The sequence below is a fragment of the Falco cherrug genome, chromosome 6 (assembly GCF_023634085.1).
Source record: "Falco cherrug isolate bFalChe1 chromosome 6, bFalChe1.pri, whole genome shotgun sequence".
Lineage (NCBI taxonomy): Eukaryota > Metazoa > Chordata > Aves > Falconiformes > Falconidae > Falco > Falco cherrug.
In genome coordinates, this window is record NC_073702.1 from 84723980 (window position 1) to 84748195 (window position 24216).

Sequence of the window (24216 nt, forward strand, 5' to 3'; positions counted from 1 at the left end):
CTAGTGCTGTCTCCCAAATGGCAATTGTTTAGAACATCTCGTCTGGCATCTGCTCTTTGCTGCTACCTTACTGCATATGCATGGGGAATGGGGCAGAAATAACTTAGAGCTGATCAATTTTTCAAGTACGCTTTCGTAAACTCAAGTAAAAACCCTAGTATTTTTCCTTTAACTCTTTAGAGGAAGTACTGTCTATTATCAATGTCATTATTAATACAGTAGCTGCTGGAGAGAGATTTTACTACAAAGGAAAGGAGGGAAAGGTGGAAGAAGCACAAACAGATGTTGTGCTACTGACTCCTCCCTTGTTATTGCACTGGATTAGTGACCACAGTTTACATGGTTGCTGGTGGGCATCAAGTTAGCTACAGCAGTTAAGTGAAAAGACTATTAATGGCAAGAACAGAAGTTCAAAAACCACAGGAGGATGTCTATTTCAAGGTACAGTCTCGGTTTTGGTTTGTAACTTTAAAAGCTTGATTTAGTCTATATATGACACAGCTTTTAGTGTAGTTCTTGATGTCCAAGAGCAGTAGAAAACTCCTTCAACAGAGCATCAGCTGCACCTGGATGCAAAGTCTGCACGTTCTGGAGCTGGCCACAGTACTGTGGCTCTGCTAGCGTAACCATCCAATAACTAAATGCCTTTAGCCAAATTCAATTGGCTTTGCAGATATGAGAAAACTAAATGAGCAACATTCAAGAGTAAAGGAACAAGGAGGTGACAGCTAAACATACTATCAATTCTTCCAGGCTTTTTCTGAGCCACCTAGGTAGAAATTCTTTGTGGGCTGGCTTAAGGAAGAAAGGCATGTTTGTGAATTACACACATTTCACTATGAAAATACTTGTAAACTGACACTGTTTTCTTTTTCCTTAAATGTACAACAGCGTGATTTACCATTAGCTGTTAGAATGCTTGGGAATAGAGAAATCAAGTGTCTGCCCAAAGGGTATCAAAGAAATCAGTGCAGGAACCAAATACAGAATTAGTCTCTTTGCAATTTCAGCTGACACCGTTAAATCAGCTCATGTACCCTTTCTGGTTTTTTGTTGTTTGGTTGGTTTTTTTTCCCCACAAAGGATTAAAAGGACTTCAATCTCTAGTGTGGTCAGTCTGGTACGTTTCACAATACTAATTATCATTTTGAAAAAGAAAAATACAACATAGAAAAACAAACTAGATTTTTCCGCATTAAGAGTAATTGGCACCATCAGCGAAGAGTCAGCACTTACCCTGTAATGGTCAATTCAACAAACATGTCTAAGTGCCAAACCACAAGCCCTCACAATTCTGTAAACCCAGTTAATTGCTTCTTTTCAGGTTGGGAGTAGGCTTTTTTTTATGATTGAATTAAACACATTAAAAATAACTTTGATAAATTCTGTTCCTTAAAATTTTACAGATGAGTTGTAGGCTGAAACAAACATTTTTAAGTACATATTGAAAAGCAAACAATATAACAGCAACTGTATGTTGTACACAGCTATTCTGGGCAAAAGGTCTACTCTGCTCCACTGAAATAACTTCAAATCTGGTATAATTTAGCAGAATCCACCCATCATCCCCAGTTTTATTTTCTTGATGGAGATTTACTGAAGCAAGCCAAAATCTTTCAAATCTTCCACAGAAAATTATTTTCCATTTATGAAAAATGTGCAGGATTTTTTTGACTGGCAATTTATACTTGCAACTATTTTTTACTTGAAATTGCTGTTTCCAGATAATAGCTTTACACTCATTAATGCAGTGAAAACAAATGTTGCTGCCAGACCTTCTCCTGCCCTTTGTTTTCCCATTATCCATAAAGCAGCCTTCTTCATTCCCATTGAAATGGTGTTGGAGTTGTATTCCCAATGCAAAGCAAAGCAGAAAGATTGCAGTACAAAATGACCTTTTTTTTTTTTTTTTAATATAATGTACAGTAATGTCACTTCCCTCTTACCAGTTCTTTGTTTTACCAAAGAACAAGTTGTCTGAAGGATTTAGGTGTTTTCACCCTGGAGAACAGAAGGCTTGGGGGAAACCTCATCACAGTATTCCAGTACTTAAAGAGCAACTACAAAGAAGACAGACTCTTCTCACAAGGGGCCACATGGAGAGGACAAGGGGCAATGGGTACAAGTTGTACAGGGAGATGTTTCATCTCAATATAAGAAAGATATTTTTTTTTCCAATGAGAACAATCAATCACTAGAACAACCTCCCCAGGGACGTGGTGCAGTGCCCACCACTACAGGTGTTCAAGATGTGACTGGACAGGGAGCATGCTAAATAATCTCATCTAAGCTCCCTTTCCCATGAAAGTTGGGACCAGATGGTTTTTTGAGGTCCTTTCTAACCTGGGCTGTTCTATGATTCTGCGAATCTAACTGTCTGCTTACCCTTTAAATCACAATTTGCATGCCTTGCTCACAAGAGTAGTTCACAGCACTGGTAGATGATGCGCAAATTGTCCTTAATTTTTTTTCTTTTTTTCCAGTAGTAGAGTACACTCTTAAAATATATGAAGCAAGGTCTGCTTTATGTTGCTTTTACAGGTATGATGTTGATGTCAGAATTAGATGGAGATGATAATTTTCATTGCAAACACAGGCGTTGTTTCTGCATCACAAAACTGCATAGCTTCACAAAAGCTTTGCAACAGGGCTGTACAGGGGAGTTTTAAAAAGCAGCCATAGTAAAAGTCTGACACACTGCTGATAACCATTCATAAAAATTTAGGGCTTTTCCACAAGAAATTCTGGATTTTCTTGTCTAGAACTGGAACAGCTCACATACTGAAAAGATTTTACCAAAAAGGATATTTTCAGAAGTCTTGCATGTGAATATCTCTTGCTCACCATCTTCCAGGTACTCTGCTACCTGGCAATTCAGAGCACTACCCAAAGGCAGCGTTTAGGGTGACTGGCTTTCTGAAGGTTTGCATCCAGCCAGCTCCAGATAGCTGACTTTGGGCTAGGACTAATGCATAAGACATTTTTGTCATTGTGGATAGTTTTCTCCACCCATGCAATCTGAGAAGATAAAACCCAGCTTAAATTAAATTTCTGTGGTGTTCTGGTAACATATGTTAGTAGTTTGTGCGTTTGTTTAATTTTAATTGGATATCAACATAGGGATGTTTTCCATTTAGTTTCAGGTTTCTTCTGTTCCAATTTCCCAACAACCAGATAATCTGAATGACAGCCTATCCCAATATTGCAGTTTGGGTTTGACAAATAAAGGCTAAGCTTCCATATCAAATAAACATACAATGGCAATCTTTCAAACTGATAAATATAGATAGGTGAGTGTTTCGTAGCTGACAACTGAGAAATACAATATCACACATATTGTGGTTCAACCTCCACTTTATCTTCAGGAAGCAAACATATAACACTCTGTGTAAAGTTAAACAAAACTGGAAGCAATTAGTTATCCCTTTCATGTAACATATCAGTAAGTTGTGAACTGGCTACTTCCAAATATTGAATGATGTATTTATAATAGTTCCTCATTATCCAAGTCACAATTTTAAACAGTTTTAAACACATTTTCTTTTTTCTAGAATTAAAAAATTATCATACTTCCATTTCTAATACGACAGAAAAACATTTATTTAAAATTAAAAAAAAAAGAAAACAAAATAAAACATAAATTCAATTTCCAAAAGTCTGAAATGGAGAGAGGAAAAATAAGTATTTTTGACCACGCATTAAAGAAGGAAGATTATCTTTCCCCTAACCAAAAGATAATAGGAACTTCCACAAAATATTTTATTTCTGCCATTCAGCATTTTATACTAGAAATCATTCCTTTCCAGAAAATTTCAGATCATGTAACAAGATCCCTGCAAATCAGGCATATAAATATCAGCATCAGACTGTCTTTTTTGCTGGACACACAGGAAACCTGTGGCAGAGCCTGGAACCAAATCTTTACTTCCACGTTCCAACCCAGCTGATCAAGCCATGAACTGTTCCTCCTCATCACACTGATTTTATTTACAGTTCACTTTCCCTTTAGGATGCTATAAAAGTGTCCAAACTTAAGAACAGAAGTGCAGCTCTTGGTTACAGTGCAAAAGCATATTTTATTAATTCTGTTTATGTTTTATATATTGAAAAATTCTGTTTTGAAAACAGCACATTTAGCAAACTATTTAGCATGACACTGAGTAAATTTCACATGGCGTAGAACTTAAACTAATTTTCTACTAATTAAAACAGCCAACATTTTCATTCTTGGCCATCATGTTGTTTCCTGGTACCTGCTCCAGACAAATAAGAAACCAAAATCCTCAGATTCTTAGCATAGGTTTCTAAGGTTTGATGCTATCTGTTTTACTTTTGAAATTATATTGTTCAAATGCTGCCTGGCTTCCCCCATTGCAACAGAAGACAAAGTCAAGTCCAATCCCTTAAAAAGAAAGACTAGAATTTTCAGACATTTAAAAAAAAAAAGATAAATTACCTGGATCTTCTATAGATAAGTTCTTCGTTAACCATTGAACAATGTCTGAACCTAGGAACAAAACAAAAGGCATTTTTAGATTAATAAGTTTCCTCTTCCTATTCTTCATTTCCCTGAGCCAATTAATATTGTTCTACCATGTAAGGAGTACCTAATTTTTTTGCTCAGTTTGTCTAGAAAGAAATAGAACTTTCTATTTTTTATTTTTAGTTTTGGGTTTGGGTTTTTGAGGGTTTTTTTTAGTTATATAAAATAAAACTAAATATTATATTAGCAAATATAATTAGCAAATGTTATTAGCAAAGAAAAAACACTCCTTTCTTTAGGCCAAGACTCATGAAACGTAATGGAAGTGCATTAAGGGTATGATAATAGCCTGCATTTCAAAAAACACATTACTGAAAAATTTACATAGAAAACCCAACATTTTATTAACTTAGTAAGTTTTCCCCACCCTCCAAATTACTGTACAAATGAAACCTGGAAAATGTAAATGCAATACACATTGTGATTATGCAGTCTATGGAGTATATGCTCCAGGCAATGCTGGAGGCTTAAAAACCTCCTTGGGACTGAAACATGGCATTATGAGCTGCTTGTAGGAGCTGCACTTTGTGTTCAACTTTACCTTCTGGATTTTACTATCTAATTATTTAACTATCATTTGATTTATTTACTATGTAACTAGATTATTTAAGTATCACTTCTACTGTAGTTATTTTCAACCCATTCTGCTGGCTACCAGTAATGGCATATTTGGTTACCTAAATGTGTACTAACAATTTTTCAAACTCCGCCTCATGGCTAAGCTCTTGACAGAACTCATTTTTCCACTGGTGCTAAAGCTCTTCCCTTACCACTCTGATCTCTCTTCTTCCGTATCCCTTCATTTACTGCCTATCCATTTCTTTCTATTGAATTTCCTGTCCTTATTTTAAGGTGCCATATGATGCTCGCCTCTTAACACCTTCCATACCAGACTCCCTGCTGTCTTTCGCACCGAGTATTCTTCCAAGCCCACCTCCATGCTCCTCTTGGCCATGCGCCTCCTATCACACTTTGCACAATATGTGCCAAGTCACAAGCTGGTCAGTCTTGTTTTTCAGACTGAAAGCTACAGTTGGACTTCACCCACTGTGAGCATGAATTACCAAATAAATTATGAAGCAGTTCTGCAGACAAAAAAAGACAGACACATTCATGATTTAAGCAACTTTCAATAACCAAATTGGCTTAAGGGGAAAAATATACTGAAACACTGAGGAAAGTTATGTGCATAGTCTCCATGTTTCATGATGATTGCATCATGCTTCCAGTTCAGACAAGTGACATACTAGAGAGACATGTCACCTAAGACTTCCTTATAGAAACAATATTTTAATTGCTCATCCATTCCTCAGCAGACATAATAACATGATTCCTTTTTAAACCTTAGATTTAAAAATATAATAAAAATCTACACAATCTACATACATATAATACAAGTCAGAACAATAAAATCTCATGACTCGGCAGTAACACATAACATTAGAATGTGGAGGGTATTTCCCGTCACTCCCTAGATTGAGATTCCTTCTTGTACTTCCCATAGTGCATTATTTCCTTTGGTCTTCTTAAGAAAATTAATATTAAAAAATAAATAAATCAGAGAATAAAGAACATTTCTTTCTCCTTACTTTCATAATTTTAAAATAAGAGCTGCAAAAATATAATCTTTGCTGCACTTATTGAATAGCTTTATCACAGATTTGCAAAGCCTGGTTGAATGTATCATAACTTTGGAAGTGTGTATGCATTACTAAATTGATGACATACCAATGAAAACTGTGGAGATTTTATAACCATGTCCAAAGCAGAGATTTTCATTACTATGTTACAAGTCTAAATTTTGATAAACTCCAGTGGCACAATTTTTCATAGCATTTACACAGAATTATTCTTTAAGTGAGGCACTTTATGTTTGCATGCTGTTGGATGTGTACAAGATGTTTCAGACACATTCCTACTTCAAAATAGTCTATTTGTATGCATTGTTATAAATACAATTTGTCCTTTATTTATACATATGAACTTAACAAGGCTGACACTGAAGGAAGAATTTTAGCTTAGAATAAGATGAAACTTCATAGATTTCAATGACACAGTTCCAAGCCTAGCTCTATTTTTATGTCAGCTGACTAGAGAAGTTAGTAATCCCTAAATATTTTCCTAAATCTTCAGAAGTCAGAGACAAAAAGTAATCAGAAAAGCAACATGACATTTTTGAATATTGATTCTCAGCTTTGGTTTCCTTCAAATCTCTCAGGTATCATACGGGAATTAATTTTCTATTCTTTTTACCTCACCTTAAAATACTTCTTTCCAATTTACCTCTCTTGAAAACTCTCCTACAGTGGCACGCTATATTCCTCAGTCCTCAGCTCCTGGCATCACATTTGCACATGTGGTCTACACATCAGAAATTTCACCTCCATGTATTATACTGTCTTCTGGCTTATTATAAATAATAGTGGGAAATGGGATTTCTTGACAATTGCATCATCTGATTTTGAAAGTTCATTACTGCTCTATTCACATTTTACACCGAAGCTATTCCCCTGGTACCCAAAAGCCTGAACAGCAGTTTAAGCCAGCTATCACATTTGAACACTCCAATGATTTCAGCTGCATGGCTTCAATGACAAAAGCCCAGATGAATAAATATTAACATGAACACCCTCCCTCTAGTGTGAAGGCTATTCAAGTAAAACAAAGTTGCAAGCAATCTGTCATAGAACAAGTGAGAAATTTATCCATTGATATTCTTTTGGGAGATTGTGGCCACCTCTAGTCCTAAAAAGAATCATAAAAGTATTATCTTCACAGCTTGCTGTGTGTTTTTTTAGCTGCATCTTTTAAAGTCTAATCAACAAGATTATTTCATTCAATCATTTCTGTGCCCTTTTCTAGGTTTATTACTTATGCAAATGTGTTTCTGAAAAAGAAAACCATTACTCTAATGTCTTACCTCAGGAAAAGGACAAGGTAGCAAAACAGGCGAATGCTTTACAGGAAAACAATATTTCCTATGAGTCCTAGCTTTGAAAATTGGATGACCAGTAAATTCATGTCATTTTTCATACACCACATCTCACATCTACAGGAAATATGATCCAAGAATTAGGATGAAAGAGATTACAGACTTCATTATTTGTAAAAGGGAACTAATATGGGATAAAACATCTTTAACCTTCAAACCTGAATCTGCCTTATCACCAGGAATCTATCAAAAAGACATTTTAGGGAACCTGCTACCTTGGTGTTGGACTCCTCTGAAAAGGAAAACTTCAGCACTCCAAAATAGAAAATGTTTACCGTGTCAGAACAATACTCAGTTTTTGTGTACTGTTAAATGTGCCAGTCACTGGTAACATGATAACAAAGCCCCAACAATAACATATTCAAAGTAGATTCTCAAGCTAAGTTCTCCAGTTCTCACTGCCTCCTTCCCAGAATGCAGCTAAAAGGCAAGCTGGCTATTAAATCTCTAAGGTGGAAAAGACTGAAGTTAAGTTGCCAACTGAAATTTGAAATCCCAGGAAAAGCCTCAATTTTCATGCCAATTTCTATAGCAAAACTGGACAAGGCAAAGTGATAATCTGTAATAATAAATTAAAGCTAGCACAAACACAAAACAGAAAAAAAAGGGTTTTTTACACTCAGAGCCTGAGAGCCAACCATGAGATTCTTTAAATGCCAGCACCTATCCAGATAAAGGCAGCAAAATTTACAAGATCTTACTCAAGCGGGAAAATATGAGAAACTTTCAACTTCTTTAAAGAAAGAGGGAAAAATTATGTCTGTGCTCATATATAAGCAAAAAAAGACTCAGGCATGTTCTTTGTAAAATCTACTTCCTGAAAACTCCACAAGAGATTAATTTTAAATGAAATGGACCAAAAATAGCAGTTGCTGAACCCATCCAGCATCTTAAGAAAATATTTTTGAAGAAAGTGTGCTCTCTGAACACTGCAATGCTAATTTCCAAGTCAAAGTCATAAAGGCCAGAGCAATGCTAAGGTTAGCTTTCAAGAACAAAACTCTTACTTTAAACAGGTCTTCACAGAGTGCATTTCAAAAAGGTCTTGATTCTGAACTGTAGAAAATTTCACAGGAATCATAGACCTATCTTTTCTTATGCATAGATGCAGTAAGCCATGTAAGTCTTGATCTGACAACAAAAAGATATGAATAGTAGTTCAACAAAATAAAATAAAAAGTTCACAATGCCCTATCTTTTTAACAATTCAAAAACATATTTAGCTGAAGAAGATTCAAGCTGTGAAAAAGTGTATTTTATTAACTGGAATCACAAACCATAAGACCACTGAGAAACTTAATGATTTCTTATTTCATAAGGAGACATAGTCTTTCAAAAAAATACTCTTTTACTGCTAATATATTAGTTTAGAAACTAAAATCTATTCTTATTTTCACTTGTAGACCTCAAGGTATTTACAGATGACGAAGAGAGACAGGGAGACAGGGAGCTCCCCTGCGTTACTGATACCAAGAGAGGGGTTTGTTGTTGACAATCCAGCAAACACTCTATCTTCATCAAGACTTTTGCCATCTGAACTCTCTACAGCAACACAACCACCCTGTGCTGGGAAAGCTGGCAAGCTGGGCCTGTTGGGTAGTTGCTTTTTTGCTGAAAGGCAGCAGCAGATCATCTGGGAGCTCCCTTGAGGGAGCCCCTTGGTCAGCTGGGTCACCTTCAGCACTTCACCACCACCACCCGGACTTGAGAACCTGGAGAACTTTACGCGGGGCAACTCACAGTAGGGAAAACTTAATAAACATTACTCTAGAAAGTACCAGTTTCTAAATTTAAGACAACAAGACTGTTACTGAATTAGTAAGGAAAGAGCTCTGCATTTCCACTGGTTTGGGGTTCTGGTTTGGTTTTGTTTGTTTGTTTCATTGGGGGAGGAGGAAATTGTGTCATTTTTGACTTCCATCTTCAACACCATTGCTTTGTCACACTACTTCATGGTGATACAACAGGAAATTAATTTTAGTTACTGATGCACATTTCAAAATCCTTCGTCATGAGTGTCTGAAAAAAATACAATATGCAATTGCGTTTCTCACCGCTGATTCAGATACTGGAAACACAGAAACTAGATCAGATGAGCAGGGAGACTGTAGAGGCTGGTGGCCTGTCAGGTTCTCAGCCCTAGTTGTTTTCTCACAAAAATTACCCTCCAGGAGCTGAACTCTGCAAGAATGGGCTTTCACTGAATGGGTGAATGGGACAAGATGATCTGCATTCTCCCTGAAGTTTTCACGGGCACAAACCCGAGCATATGTTGTTACTCTGTTATAGCAAAATGGATATTTTACAATTTCTTTTCTTTCTCTGAGAAGTATAGTTTCTGTATGAATTCTGTATGCATGTAACTGAAAGAAATCACGTAACTTATTTCAGGGCAGTGGGAAGAAAAGCAATGGTTATATTATCTTTTGGTATACTTATGGAAAAAACATAATTGTATCCATACTGGATTATTCAGGTTATTTTTCCCCTATATCTATTATAACAGAGCAAGGAGGAGGTTTGCATCACTTTGATAGTGCTGTGCACAGAAAAGTGAAAGACAGAAGGGTGTAAGGGTCTCCTCTCTGAGGCTGGGGTTGCAATAGTACTTAAAGGAACAAGTGGTTATTTCCCAATAAATTTGGGCTATAATCAGTACTAAACCGCATCGGATTTCAGTCTAACAGAAAATGTATTTAGAAGTGCTTTGATTGCCCGGTTCTTTCTTAGTTTAAGAAGTAAGCTGGTAACAAATGTTTAGATGGTAAAAAAGAGAGATAAGGGGGAAAAAAAGAAAGATAAGGATACAAAGAAGATGTGTGACTAAATTTGGATTTATTTTATACTAATTTAAAATCATTCCACCTTGTATTTTTATTTAACAGTTTTCTCTTTCTTTTCTCTGTTCTTTTGGATTATTGTAAAATGAATGTATAGACCTAATCAGGTATAATTCTTTACCAGGAGTGGCAACAGAGATGGCACTGTGATAATTTTAATACGTTGCTGATTGCAATTACAGATTTAGCCTACTGACCTTTACTATTTAAATGGGTTGACTTTTGAAAGAAAGACATCATTGACCAAAGTGCAGTTTGATTAAGGAAATTTGCACCTCAACTTTCACACACTTATTTCTGCCACTTGCTTTTTAAAATTATTGATGAAAATCAATGCATAAACTTATTCTTTTGACTTCTTATAGTTGGAGGTGCACCACACATTTGTTAGTACCCTTACACCTCAAGGGAGCTTGTACCAGTTGCAGATTTAAAATATCTCGTCTATACTAACTGTACAAAGAATATGACATATTTTAATGAAACTACTCAGGCACGGAAGTAATTATGGTCTTCTAGTTCTAGAATAATATAAACTGCGATATGCTTTTTTTTTTTTTTTTCAAGTGAAGACGGACACAGTGATCCGCAGAAATAAAACCCTCAAATGAATCATCGTACTGCTTTTGAGTTGGACCCTTTAATTCCAGACTGTAAAAGTAGCCCTCAACAATACTCAAGCCTAGAAGGGCAGAAAGGTTCCATACTTCTGGCTAGCATAACCCTGTGTTGCTTCAGATTTTTAAATTAACTGAATCTCTGCCTTAGAGAGGAAAATTAATCTACTTTCATATTGTGACAAAGCTAACACAGGATGTGAAAAGTCTCTTCCGCTTCCATACTTGCATGAAATCATTTAACAGAGGTGACAAACAAATTCCAGTAATGTAAATTCTGCAGTCAGGCCCTGCCTCATAACCAAGCTTCAGAACAGAAATCTGGTTCTTAAAGACTATGAGGGCTCACTCTATCCTAGAAGTGCTAATCCACACCGGGCCCGTCTTCTCCAGCAAAAGGAATGGCTGCTTCATTCCAGCAACATTTATCTCTAAAGTTTCTCAAAAGATATCATCTACTTAGATCTCTTCAACAGTCACAAGTGACTGTTTTACAGATGACACTAGCTGTACGTGATTAGCAATACACCAGTAACCACAGATGGGACCCCTGTAATCCCAAGGCTGTTATAACAAGCACTAGAGTTTAGCATCTTGCTGAAGGATATTGCCTCACGCTAAACATTTGCAAGACATGAGTGATGCTGTTTAGAAAAACTAAGCAGTATGAAAACCCAGCTCATTCATTCTATCATAAAGGAATTTTTATGCTTTTCTTCAAAATGCTGTAAAGTCACATGATCTTGTTTGACTATAATAAAGTATCAGTGTTCAGGTGGCATGGAGAAATAACAGACTATTTTGTACATTCCCCAGGCAACAAAATCTTAACAACTTCTTTTATGTAAAAGGTATTTGTGGGGGGAAAGAAGCAGGAAATACAAGCAGAATTCTGAACGCCATAAAGTGTCCCTGAAGAAATTTAATTTATCAGAAATCTTCATCTCCAAACAGGGAAACAAAAAAAAAACCACTTCATTTTTAAATTCTGTATGAATACTCCAGGTAAAACTTCTAAAGTCTGATATAAGCAAGGAGCCAAAGAGGCTTATCTTGAGACCTACTTGATTTCCCATCCATCAGAAATCTTCAATAATGGTAAATGCAGATTAGAAGCTAAGTGACTTTCAGTTTTTCTCATCATTATGACCTATCCTTCTCCTCTCAATCGATCCGTCTCTTCACCCTTCAAACACAAGCAAACATATTTGGGTCTATTAAGAGAGAAATAGCTAAGAATTCAGCAGCTCATCATGTTTTCCTTCCCTGATTATCTTTGGGAGCTCTCGAGCTAACTCCTATCCTCTATAGGTTTGGATTCATCTCCAAGTGGAGAGCAGGAACCCTCCAAACACCAAGCATAACTGTGTCCGTGTTCTTCACAATGCTAGTGTGTACTGCGTAAATCAATAGGGAATAAAGCTGTTCCGCAATATTGATGTACCACCTCGTAGGTGAGTGCCTAGCTACCAGCCTAAAGAACAGATTTTTCTCTCTCTCTCAGTGACGGTATAACTTCTTTATACAAAAGAATGAGAAACTCCATGTGGAAGAGAACATCCTCTACTGTCTGCTAATTGTATTCTCTAAAGCACGAGGTAACTTAGTCCAAATTTCTGCTCAGACACCAGCTGTTACAGGCATTCGAACCTGAGAGTCTTCACCTCAGTCTTTAAGCATTCTGGCCAGAGGTCCTTTTAAATCCTTTTGCCGGAGCTTTTGTGTTAAATAGTTTGGGAGATAACAGGAGAAAATAAATTATTTGCTACCCTGTAGGACACCCGTTATGGGGAGCTGAGCACCCGGAATCCCCTCCCTACTGCCGTGAAGGCTGGTTTATGGGAAGTAGAACAGCATCAGCAAGTGCATGCTGGTGTCGCACAAAGCAGTGTATGAGCTTGGAAGCAGCCTCCCTCAAGAAAAGCCCAGAAGGAAATGGGTATGTGACTCCTATCCCAAGTTTGTCCTCTGGTCCCTGAAATAACATGGAAAAGGGCAACAATAACATCACTTTTGCTGAAATATCTTGAACTCTCACTCTGAAAATTCATCAACGATTACTTCAGGAAAACTGACAATACATCTTTGAGGGACAAATTTGCTACTTGGCATAAATAACTCACCTGGCTTTCTTTTTAAGTCTACAAGCTGTTTCACCATATCTTGCTGACAACTTGGTATAGAAAACAGGTAGATCGATAAGCACAATATTTTGGAGTTCACTGCTAAGGAACCACTACATAATTTCACAGATCATATCCTAAGTCTTCGTTTTTAATGAGCAAGCAAATTTCAGAACTTAACATACGAACAATTATTGTTAGTTTCATGATGGAGTGATCCTCAGTGGAAAGCAACACCAAGGCAGGTGGTTTTTTTTTTCCTTTATCCTAGGTATTTGTATTCAATTACTGAAATGAAACTTTTTTTCAGTAATTCAGCAGTTGCTGAAATTTCTAAATGAAGACATTTCCTCAGTCATTTGAATGGCTTTCTTCCTCCGGGGAAGTAAAAACGACACACTTACGCTAGGACTATACTGAGAGTACATGCTAAATATTCCAGGGGAATATGGACACGTGAGACCCAGAGTTAAAGGGCTGCCAAGCAGAAATGGTGTTGGGGTGGTCAGAGGGAAACAGACAACATTATTTCGTGCAGTGTTTGTAGATAGGAGCAACCACTGTAAAGAGTTTTATTCCCCTCCTTAACTATACTAAGTGTCCATAAATTGTAAGGTCATCTTATTTTATGATTTGCATAAATCTCAATTACCCTAGTTTATACTTGTTTAAAATATAAAACCAGACTACTTAATTTGGGATTTTTTTTAAAGAACACATACAATACAACACATCATACCTAGCTGGAAATACTACTTACAGTGTTTCTGCAGATTTCACAATTACAAACAATGTCTAAAAGAAAGCCAAGGTAGGAAAAAAAAAAAAATCATCAAAGTAGCAGTGCAACTATTCAAAGCAACCTTATTAACGTTCTGTAGCATTGCCATCACATACAGCAACTTCTACCCTCTTAGTTTTTCCAAAATCAGGTATCACTATTAGTCAAATGTGTTCTTTCTCTCACACACATATCAGTAAGTGTCTGCAAGTTGCACTTTGGTAATCTTTATAACACAGTAAAAGCTGCCTAAAATTATCCCTGCCACAATAAACAGTTTTGCTTTATTTTTTTCACATCAGCAGTCTGAAAATAGCATGTAAAAACAGCCAGTCTCCAAGTTCAACAAACAGGCTTTGTGAAAGTCCTCACAGCGCTATTGCTTCAAACAATTCTGTAATTTTTTTTCACATTTCCACTTCAATATCTTCAAGAAATATTATATTTTCCTTCTGAAATGATTCTTCTAATTCTTGCCATACTGCCCCCCAAAGACACCCACACACAGATGGCAATGGAAGGAAGTGAGGCACCAATGTAATTTTTGCTAGGCACTTCACATTCACAGAGGATTTTCACAGGGGAATATCCTGAAGTCCTAATTCAGGGATAACAGGAATAAATATATAAATGACATGATTTGACTTGTGACTTTGATTCCAGGAAGTAAGTCAGTGGAGACACAGTGACTTACATTTTTGACATTTGCCCAGAAACAATGTCAACATGCTTTCTTCCTCACAAAGCGTTCCTAGACAATAATAGTTAATTTATACAGCTGGTTTGAAAATGCGTTTTTCCACTGTTGCTATTTCAAAACACTTTTTCGATGACTCATGCTCTTGCTGTTCTTTATGCTTAAGACTCTGAAAACTGATGTCCAAAACACCCTTTTGATCGTCACAGATTTCCTGAATAACCCCAGCTATTCAATTTAGTTATTTTGACTATTTTCACTTCAGAAAGATTTAGCGATGCTAAGTACAGTATGTGATGCTCTGCAGAAATTCCTGATAAAAGTTGCAGGATTGCATATAAAGAACCCAGAAGTTCCCCAAGAATTGGCTCATTAGCCAGCCATTCTCACACCTACAGAAACATCTGCAATGGGAAACCTCATCTCAAAAAAAGAAATTCTACAACATGGCAGTTGCACAAAATACTTAACTTCAGAGATACCAGCCAGTGTGGGGGCACAGGCTCTAAAGAAAGCCCCAAAATACGAGTTTCCTGACAAAATGCCAAGGAGTTGTAGAATAAAAGTACTTTGGCCAAAGTAATTATCTGGGCTTTTTAGTGCTTTTATTTTTAACACATAGGTCCCACTCTCCTGCAGCCTCTAGCACAGACCAGCTATTTTTCAGCTAACAACAATAAATACAAGATATAAGTTTGCTGAAGCTCAGTGGAAACTTTCCTCCTTAATCCTAATATTCAAGTGTTACACCAGAAATGTCATTGACTATGATCAGAACTTCGCTCAAGGCTTCTTTTTTCCTATTTGAAATATGAAATGTTTTAATATTCAATAGACCACAGAAAGTTCAAATGAATTTCTATTTTTGATTAAGCTGTGCTGGATGTTTTTCTGCCACTTCCTCCAGATCCATGATTATTTTAATACTGCTATGTCTCAGAGTCTACACTTCAAAGATCAGCTGCAGGGCTACATTTTCAAAAAGGAAAAGAAATTAAGTTATTCAAATTGTAAGTACCTATACTGGAGCATTAGTCTGACTGAAAATCTAATCCCATTCAGCTTTTACCAAAATATGGGATTGTTTCAAGACTTTATTATGCTCAATTGCTTGGCATAATAAAAATCACTTACATCATACACCATGGAACGAACTGTGTTAGAAATAAAACTGATCTTTGCTCCAACTTGATAATTCCAACAAATTCAGCATATTTTTCATTTGCAGTCTTTCATTGCTATTCAGAGATTATGAATTAATTTATTCTAAATGTCAATAATTGTGCTGCACAGCTGTCTTAAGCAGATATGACTGGGTCTGTTCTCAAAGAAATAAAAACTCATGGTTCATCTCATGGTAGTTCTCTACATATGCACCTCAAGCACTTTGTCATAATAAAGGCAAAATCTATTAGCTCTTGAGGATAATTCCCAAAGATTAATTGAAATGTAAGTTGTGCTGACAATTGAAATTCTCTAACATGATTTATCTATCAATGGAGACTTATCAAAAATTTAAATAGACATGAACTACCATTTTACTGTGCAATCAACAGCTCTTCAGTTTAAAATAAACTTAATCATACCATCCATAATAAGTACTGTATTTCTGTCTAAAACTGGAAATTGAGGTATGGTATACGCCCATATATGTGAGCATATATGCCAGCCGTTGTATAAACTATGCTCCCACTAATCACAGTAAACTTAACAAATCAAGAAGTAAAACAGAAAATAAATCCCTCTACATTTTGGTTTACCAAGTTCATTCCTTTGCTGCTCAGTTTCCCCAGGGACATTCACATGAGCATTTGTGAGACATTAATTGCAGCCTTGTAGCTAGCATTGGCTTTTTGTCTATGACATTTTTATAGGAACCCAAAAACAGTGTTTCTGCTTTTACAAGTAACTTGGTACCATTTTAATCCAATGCGTCTTAGAAGCAAAGTAACTTGCTTTTCATCAGTATCAGCTTCTGGCAATGACCATAGAGACATGACTAAGGTCTCCATTTTAGGAATGTCTCATGGAGCCTGGACAAAGTAACGACCTCTGAAAAAACCTCCTGTCTTCCCCCATCCCTACCCTTCCATTCATTATGTCCAGAGCTGCCATTTGATACACTAATCTGCTGGCTCTTGGGAAGCACTCGGAAATTTATGTGAGCAAGCAGCAGAGAGTCATTTTCAGCCATCCATTATCAGGTAGAAGAATAACAAAAAAGATGATATTCTGAACAATGCTGGACCACTAGCACATGATGCGACCTTTAGTAGGTCACAGGGCTTGTATTTATCTGAACAGAGAAGCATTTTGAAAAGATCAAACTGTAGGTATTAGTGTAATAAATAATACTACATGCCCTGGAGTCTAGATTCTATTCTTCACGGTTTTTTACTGTACATTTCAGTGTTTTATTTCATTTGGATGAAACAGCTGAGAACGGATGGTGTCTTACTGTGAACACAGGATGGATCTTTTATAACTTAGACTCATGAATACAGAAGCTTTTTGTGAGGATGAGGCTGTAGCTTATTATTTTTTTCATTTTTCACAAGATGCAGAGAAAAATTAAGTTCATACTGTTGCCTAGGAATACTCAGTGACGTGAATACTACTTTTAGCACCTGTTGCACCTGTCTTTGCTGTTTACATTGTCAGAGTAAGAATAAATAGTGGCAAGATGTAAAAAAAGCCTTGGTAAGGGAACATGTATACACAACCATTCACGTACCTCTCCAAACCAGTTCTGCCCCTCTCCTTCCCAGCCTCTGTACACAACAATTTATTTGTATTTTGGCCTTTCCATGTAATATTTTAAGATCTGTAAGTATTTTATGTAAAACAGTGTATGGCCACCATTTCTTCCTTAACCATTGATTACAGACTCCAGAACAGATGGTATACCTTCTTTTGGGAAAATAAAGTCAGGATCAGTAAATAAATGTAAAGAAAATAGGTATCCAGTACCAGGACTGCTGTTTACTGGTGGAAGATGAGAGCAGAAAACTCCTGTGTTGAGGCCCTGGAGAGAATAAAGATTAGTCTGTCTGCTAAGGACTTGTGTTGTTAAAATGTGATATGGCCCCAAGGTTGAGATGGAGGGGAAAGGAGAGATGTGGGAAAAACATATTCTTGCTGAATCTTCTTACATCCTGAAAAGAGCTAAAATGAATTAATCAATAGATTCAAAAATACAGCTAGTAGCCCTCTACTACAACATGAATTAAAAGACATCGAAGCCCAACATTAAAAAAAAAATTGAAGTATTTTTCCATTAAATGATTATACTGTTCAATCTGGCAACAGGAATTAATGCAATTCTCTTGGTACCCTAATGACAGGTAAGAAATCGATGGAGAGCAGCAATGGGTACCTGTGCCTGGACTAGCAAATAACCTGATGTTGGCAGTAGGTACATCACTTCCCATGGCTTCATAGCCTGGGAATGGAGCTACTGTCCTCTCCAAAATACAGAGAAAAGGAAGTACTGTTAATATGACAGGTAAGAGTCTTTCTTGATGCAAAAGAGGATGGATATAGGTCACCTAGGAGGGAAGACTTAAGTAGATTATCCCCTTCCAATTTCTGCTTCACTTTGCATGGATCAAGTTTATACTTGGAAAGTAAGTATATACTAGGCTGGTTTAGTCCTCCTTTCTGTTATGCCAATTCTATTTGACCCTGTATAGAAATGAGCCCCTATCAAATACCAATAGACAAATAAATACCTGCCATAGCACTATTTTCAACAAGTCATGTCCAATGGATGGGAATAGGGGCTCCTGCTTACACATAACCTCCTTTGTTTCCTCATACCTGACATGTTGCTGCCTTTACCGCTGCCAAACTGGCATTATTGATCCTTTCCATAGCTTCAGCAGAGCATATTGCTGTGGATGGCATAGCATTCTCAGCAAAAATTTGCAACAGTATGAATTCTCCTCTGTAAAGGTTTTGGGCTAGCAAATGCTTCCACTGGCCATTGTGCCTCTTGAGAGCTCACCAGCCTCTAGCCGAGAGTCCGCCCTAAGCCTGCCTGACCTTGTTTGCACGGCATGGTTGCCCTCATTGAATGGGACTGGGAAATGTAGCAGTTTAAGCTCCACTGTGTCTTCCATACACTCACAGGAGAGCGGTATCTCAGGTCAGCAGGATCTTTTTTGCTAGTCACATCAGCAGCCAGTAAAACATCTTGCTTAAATGAGAGATGACCAGTCAGTTTGTCACGCAGCACACAAACACAGCAGCAATTTAAACCAGCCAGGAAGATTCAGAACACTTTGTTCATTTAAAATACACTAGCTTTCATCTTTTACTGACTTTGCAAAGAGTATGTCTTTGAACATTGCTATTTCTAGAACACAGACATTCCATGGTTTTAAGTAATTGCTGTTGGAATATTTTTATATGCTTCCCCTTCTTTATAATAGAAAGTGATTGTTTATTAGTTTAGGCGAGCATAAAAGATCTATAGTTTCAGCTTTAAAACTCTGATTTCCATATTTCTTAATAATAGGAATGAGGCTTCCCTCCCAGTTACACTTCTAGAAATGACTGGCACTCAGTGAAAAAAGGCAACAAGATCCTATCATCATCAATATACCTTTAAGTTTCAATAACTTTTCCTTATGTGTTTAAAAATCACCATTTAGCCTGCCTTATGAGAGATGTACTTGCTACTTAGTGTTTTATTCTTTTGAGCAAGTGAGGTAACAAAGATAGACAACTTATCAAACAAGAACATGTGTGCACTGAGAAAATAGAGGAAAATTACAGATCTGAACACAGGTTCTAAAGATGAAGCACTTGCAAGTAACTCTTGCTACATACAAAGCAAATACATATATGTAATCTTTTAGCACTACCTAAACTTGCTATACTCTAATCTTAGTAAAGATGATGATCATCAAGCCAAGTGTATCAGGCAAGGCAGAAGATCTGACAGAGGCAGAAGCTACTCCACAGTTTGGTGTTGCAGAGATCAATCAGTAATATTAGTATGGAAACGTTTTTATACTAATTGCTATTCAAACACATTGGAACAGCAAGTCACTCTGCTAAGGACCCTACAATCAGCATTTCTGATGTGACAATTTAACAGGATAATGAAAACAGATCATATTCTGTGGTTCTCAGTGTAGCCCCTGACTTCTCCATTATTGTCTGAGCTTCCCTGCCATCCTTCAAAAAATGCTTCTCAAATCACAACAGAACTCACAAGACACCAGAGTTGCTACCCTGCAGCAAATTCTGAGGCTTTCAAATTTCATTTTGTTGTGAAGTGGAAACCCTACACCAAACATCCACCCTTAGCAAAAACTGAAAAAATCCAAAATATTTCCCTTTAATGCTATCAAAATGTTTAATTCAATAGGGTGAAGCCTTTTTCTAGTATAAAACAAACAGAATGTTTCATCTTCATCCTTCTGACTTGTAAGATAGCTTCTAACAGAATATAATAATAAAACAATAAAACCAAAAAGTATTATTTCAGTACTTCCACTTAACAACAATATCAACAATTTTCTCATGAAACAGCGTGGCTTTAAAAACACTTCACAGTGGAAAACTGATCTGCCACATAGAGCCTCAGAAAGGCTCTTAACAGATAGTTTTTATAAATGAAGCAGATGTAGAAGTCTTGAACAGAACTAAGAGGGATGTGCTTCATTACACTGTGATGGCCTCACCTTTTTGGCAAGACCAGAGCACAATGCTGTAGGATCTGCTACACTGAGCAGTCAGGGAAAGTCAAGTGATAGTTCTAGATGTAAGAGCAAAAATAAAAAGATAATAAAAGGCAATCTCATCTACCTTTTTCTCTTAAGGTTTCACCTTGTCCATGACAAACTCTATCAGAATTAGTCAAAAATCTTTATTCCACTGTATATCTTCAATAACGTGTTGCTTCCATTTTAACTTAACTAAATTCAAAGATATTCTTGTCATGCAATATAAACACTACAACTATAGCAGTGTTAGCTCTGCTTAGCTCATACCATGCCTCTCTAGTGATGATGAGTCATCTCTCCTCCTACCATGTAGTAAAGAAAATGGATGAGCTTTGAAAAGCTAACACTTTTTGCAATTTTATATATCAAATACCATTTGGAAAATGTATTTGTAAAATCAGAGGTCCTGTAACTACTATATTGGTTTCCAGACAGTGAGTTATATAGAGTGGAGTTAAAAATATTTGGGAACTCACTAGAATTTAGTTTCTAAAATATGTTCTTTTTGAAAATAAGAATAAGATTGAACTTAGTATTTTGGCAGTTTTGACTCATGTCTTCTTAATCTTTAATTTCAGGTATATTTTTCATTCTGGTGCCACGCTTAAAAGTAATTGCTATTTATTCAAGGTGGAATCAGAGGGAATATTATAAAACCATTCTCTTAGTTGCAATGGGAAAATCCATAGTAACTTCTCTATGGTCACTAAAAATGTTTCAAATTTTTTGAATAAACAGTTTCAGGAAGTTGTTGACCAAAATATCGAAATATGTCTCAGATTCTTCTCAACTATGACATATGCTGAGACAAACAAATTGTGATTCAAAGTTGCTTAAAAACTTAGTGTATTTCTTTATTCTCTCTAAGATCGCTATGCATGCAAAATTGTACTGAAACCATAACCATCTAGAGATATTTTACTTTGAACAGAAAAAGAACTTCACTGCACAGTACTGTACATTTTTATACTCAATTACACTTTTTCTACCTGGACAGGTGGCATGGATATACAAAAACCAAGGCTCCAACTCCTCATTTTGTTCAGGATGATGACCTGAATATCTTTCAAACAGTTCCCTGTGCTATGCAAACTGAAGCAGCCATGCTTTAAAATGGACATTATCACATCTTTCACTACCTGTAAAGAAGCATTCAAGCTATTCTGACACGAAACATGTTTGCTTTACTGGAGGCATTAGAAATGTGATTATATTCCCTCCCTTCATCAAAAAAACCTTCTTTGCTTGAGGTACAATTGATGCCTTCAAAAGGAAACCTAGACAAATGATTGTACCTCAAGTCTTGCAGGTAAAAACCAGGAGAACTATCTAGCAGCTGTGCTCCCTCCTCCCTGCCCACAGGAAACCCAGTGAGGGACAGGCCTCTACAGCATCAGGCAGAGAGTATCTTAGATGCTGATTAGGTGACTGTGCTAAAAAAAACACAGGAAAAAGAAAGAAAAGTGAGTATGTACACACAGGTAGTTACAACAAGTTGTTGAAGGATGTGTTATTTGAAGGGCCTGCTGTTGTCTTGGTTTTGACTGATGTGGTCACCTGCTCCAAGCCTGGTTACCTATATTTGGCACAAGGGACATGATTCACCAGAAGAATGGTCACTGATTAAAAAAGCCTTTTAGCAAGGGAAACAGTTAAGGAATGATTCTCAGTTTGTCCCAGAAGATGTACTGTTTAAAGTGACTGTATCTCCTAAAGATATAAAACTTACAAAGTGCCCAGCAAAGAATTCCAGAGAATCATTTATTTAGTTTACAATTTGCAAAACAGTATGTGAAGGAACCTTAGCACCATTAACTTCCCTAGTACTACACTGATGAAGGCATGGTTCACTTTATAGGTATGGGAGTGGTGACCAGAGAGGCCAAACAGATAGCCTGCTGCCGCAAAGACAGAATGGCCAACTCAGCCATGAAAACCCAAAAGACCAAATTCCAAGCCCTACTTACGGCCCTAGGTTATGCCCTAGACAATACTAGAAAGACTAAATGTACTTTTCTTTTTTCTTTTTTTTTTTTTTTGTGTGTGTGTGCATTTATAAGAGGAGTGTTTTACTTAAAATATTAAATAAATGTACTTAAAGAATGACAGGCAAATTTTCATGTCACTTCAAATGGGCAAGACTTAGTCTTAATAACATACTCATTTTTAAAGTGCTGAACTAGCTATCACAAGTATTTATTTAATAGTGAATTAGCCTGACTGTATTTATAAAAGCCATGCAAGATACAGGAAACATACAGATAAAGGTCAGTGTTTAACATGCTGAATCCAGGCAGGTCTTCTAAGCATATCAGGCTTGTTCCCAGTTTTATTTCATATGAAAACTCTTTATATTATTTGCATAAATCTTAGTATTCTGTTTGGGTTTGATTCATCACATTTTATATGGTGTCTTCCTTAAAGGAAAGAGATTTAAGATACTTGTTAGGCTGTCTTCCTTTCAAATAGTAGCTTGAAAGCATTTGCAAATAAATTTGCCCATTTGCGCTACAAAGCATGAAGCAATTATATTTGTCATGAAAGCCTATATATATGATAACTTTTTTTTGCAGACTGCTATTGTCTGTTATGGCAACTTAAAAGACATTTTTCTTAGAAATTGTTTACCTGCCTTCCTAGATTTCACATGCATTGCAAATTAATATATATTCATATTATACAGCACTAATTTAAAGTTCTGCTCTTCCATAACTCATTTTCTTCTTATAAATTCAGCACTATGTTGTTAATAGCTACTGCTGTCTTAAATGCTTCAGCTAAGAACGGCTTGTAGCTGCCTTGTGTAGCTAATTCTTTATTCTTTTCTCTATGCAGGTTGGTATTTTATTAACCCCAATAAGACTGTCCAGTTTTTGGTACTGCAAGGTAGCATGCTTCCTAGGTTTCAATGCCCTTGAGCTATGTATTATCTTACAGTAACATGTTTTCTTCTGTCTTACTGGTTAATTGTATCACTCTTCTTAAAATGTACATTTCTGAGTTTGTTTCCTTAAGGCAGCATTTTGAGCAGTAATGCCTGATTTATTTTGATTCAAAACAGAGCCTGTGTTGATGAAATAGAACTGAATAGTTTGCACCCACTAGTCCTCATACTTTTTACTCATTTTTAAATATGCTGATGTCAAATACTGTGCTACTCCATAAAATATTGATTCTACTTTGTGTAAAAGTTACTTTCATTGCACTGTTTTGCTGCATTTTCCTTTTAGTGGTGTGACTTAAGCAGATGAGGAGAAATATAAACTGTACATTTGAGCCATGAAAAGAGCTTAACATCAGGCTTTCTCTCTTTTTTTTGGTGCTATAACCATATATTACCCAAGTATCTGCCATATACAAAGGTCATGAGAAAAATATAGTGTGTATATAATACTGATCACTCTTTGCTTATACTTTCATTCTTACCACTTCCTTTCCATTTTTCAAAGTGCTAAATACACTCAGTTTATGTACTAAATATGTCTGTTGTGTTATACAAAAACTGGTTTTCAAAAAAATTTTGCAGTTACGTACAATCATGAAAAGAAAAGCTTGTGCAGCAGCACCACAGGTCCAGACCTGGTGACAGGCGTGGATGGCTGTTTTCTTGGTTTTCTCTGATCCTGCTGGGTGCTGTCTTATCTGTAGTCAATTAATAGTTTCCGATTCTTTAGCCATAATCATAAAAACTGGATTAGTTGTTAAGAGCTGCTGAGACACATACCTCCTATTTCAGTGCTGAGGTGTATATTTAGTGCAGTGCTTTACTTAGTTCTGAGTAAAGAAAGATCTAGTTAAATCTGTATGGATTTTACTAAAGTTTTTCTTCGTGTAAAAGGTATTTGAGTATTTTTTGGGGTACACAAATCTTTCAAATATTTTCATTTC

The 24216-nt window shown here is 36.4% G+C and overlaps 1 protein-coding gene across 6 annotated transcripts in view; it reads right to left on the reverse strand.

Moving 5' to 3' along the window:
* The window catches only part of RGS7 (regulator of G protein signaling 7), a 254003-nt gene that overhangs the window by 106300 nt on the left and 123487 nt on the right, over positions 1-24216 (reverse strand). For all 6 annotated transcript variants that reach the window (XM_005436554.3, XM_055714833.1, XM_055714836.1 and 3 more), the window contains one exon: positions 4457-4507. In XM_005436554.3, the coding sequence (XP_005436611.1) occupies positions 4457-4507 (51 nt within the window). The remainder of the gene's footprint in view (positions 1-4456; positions 4508-24216) is intronic.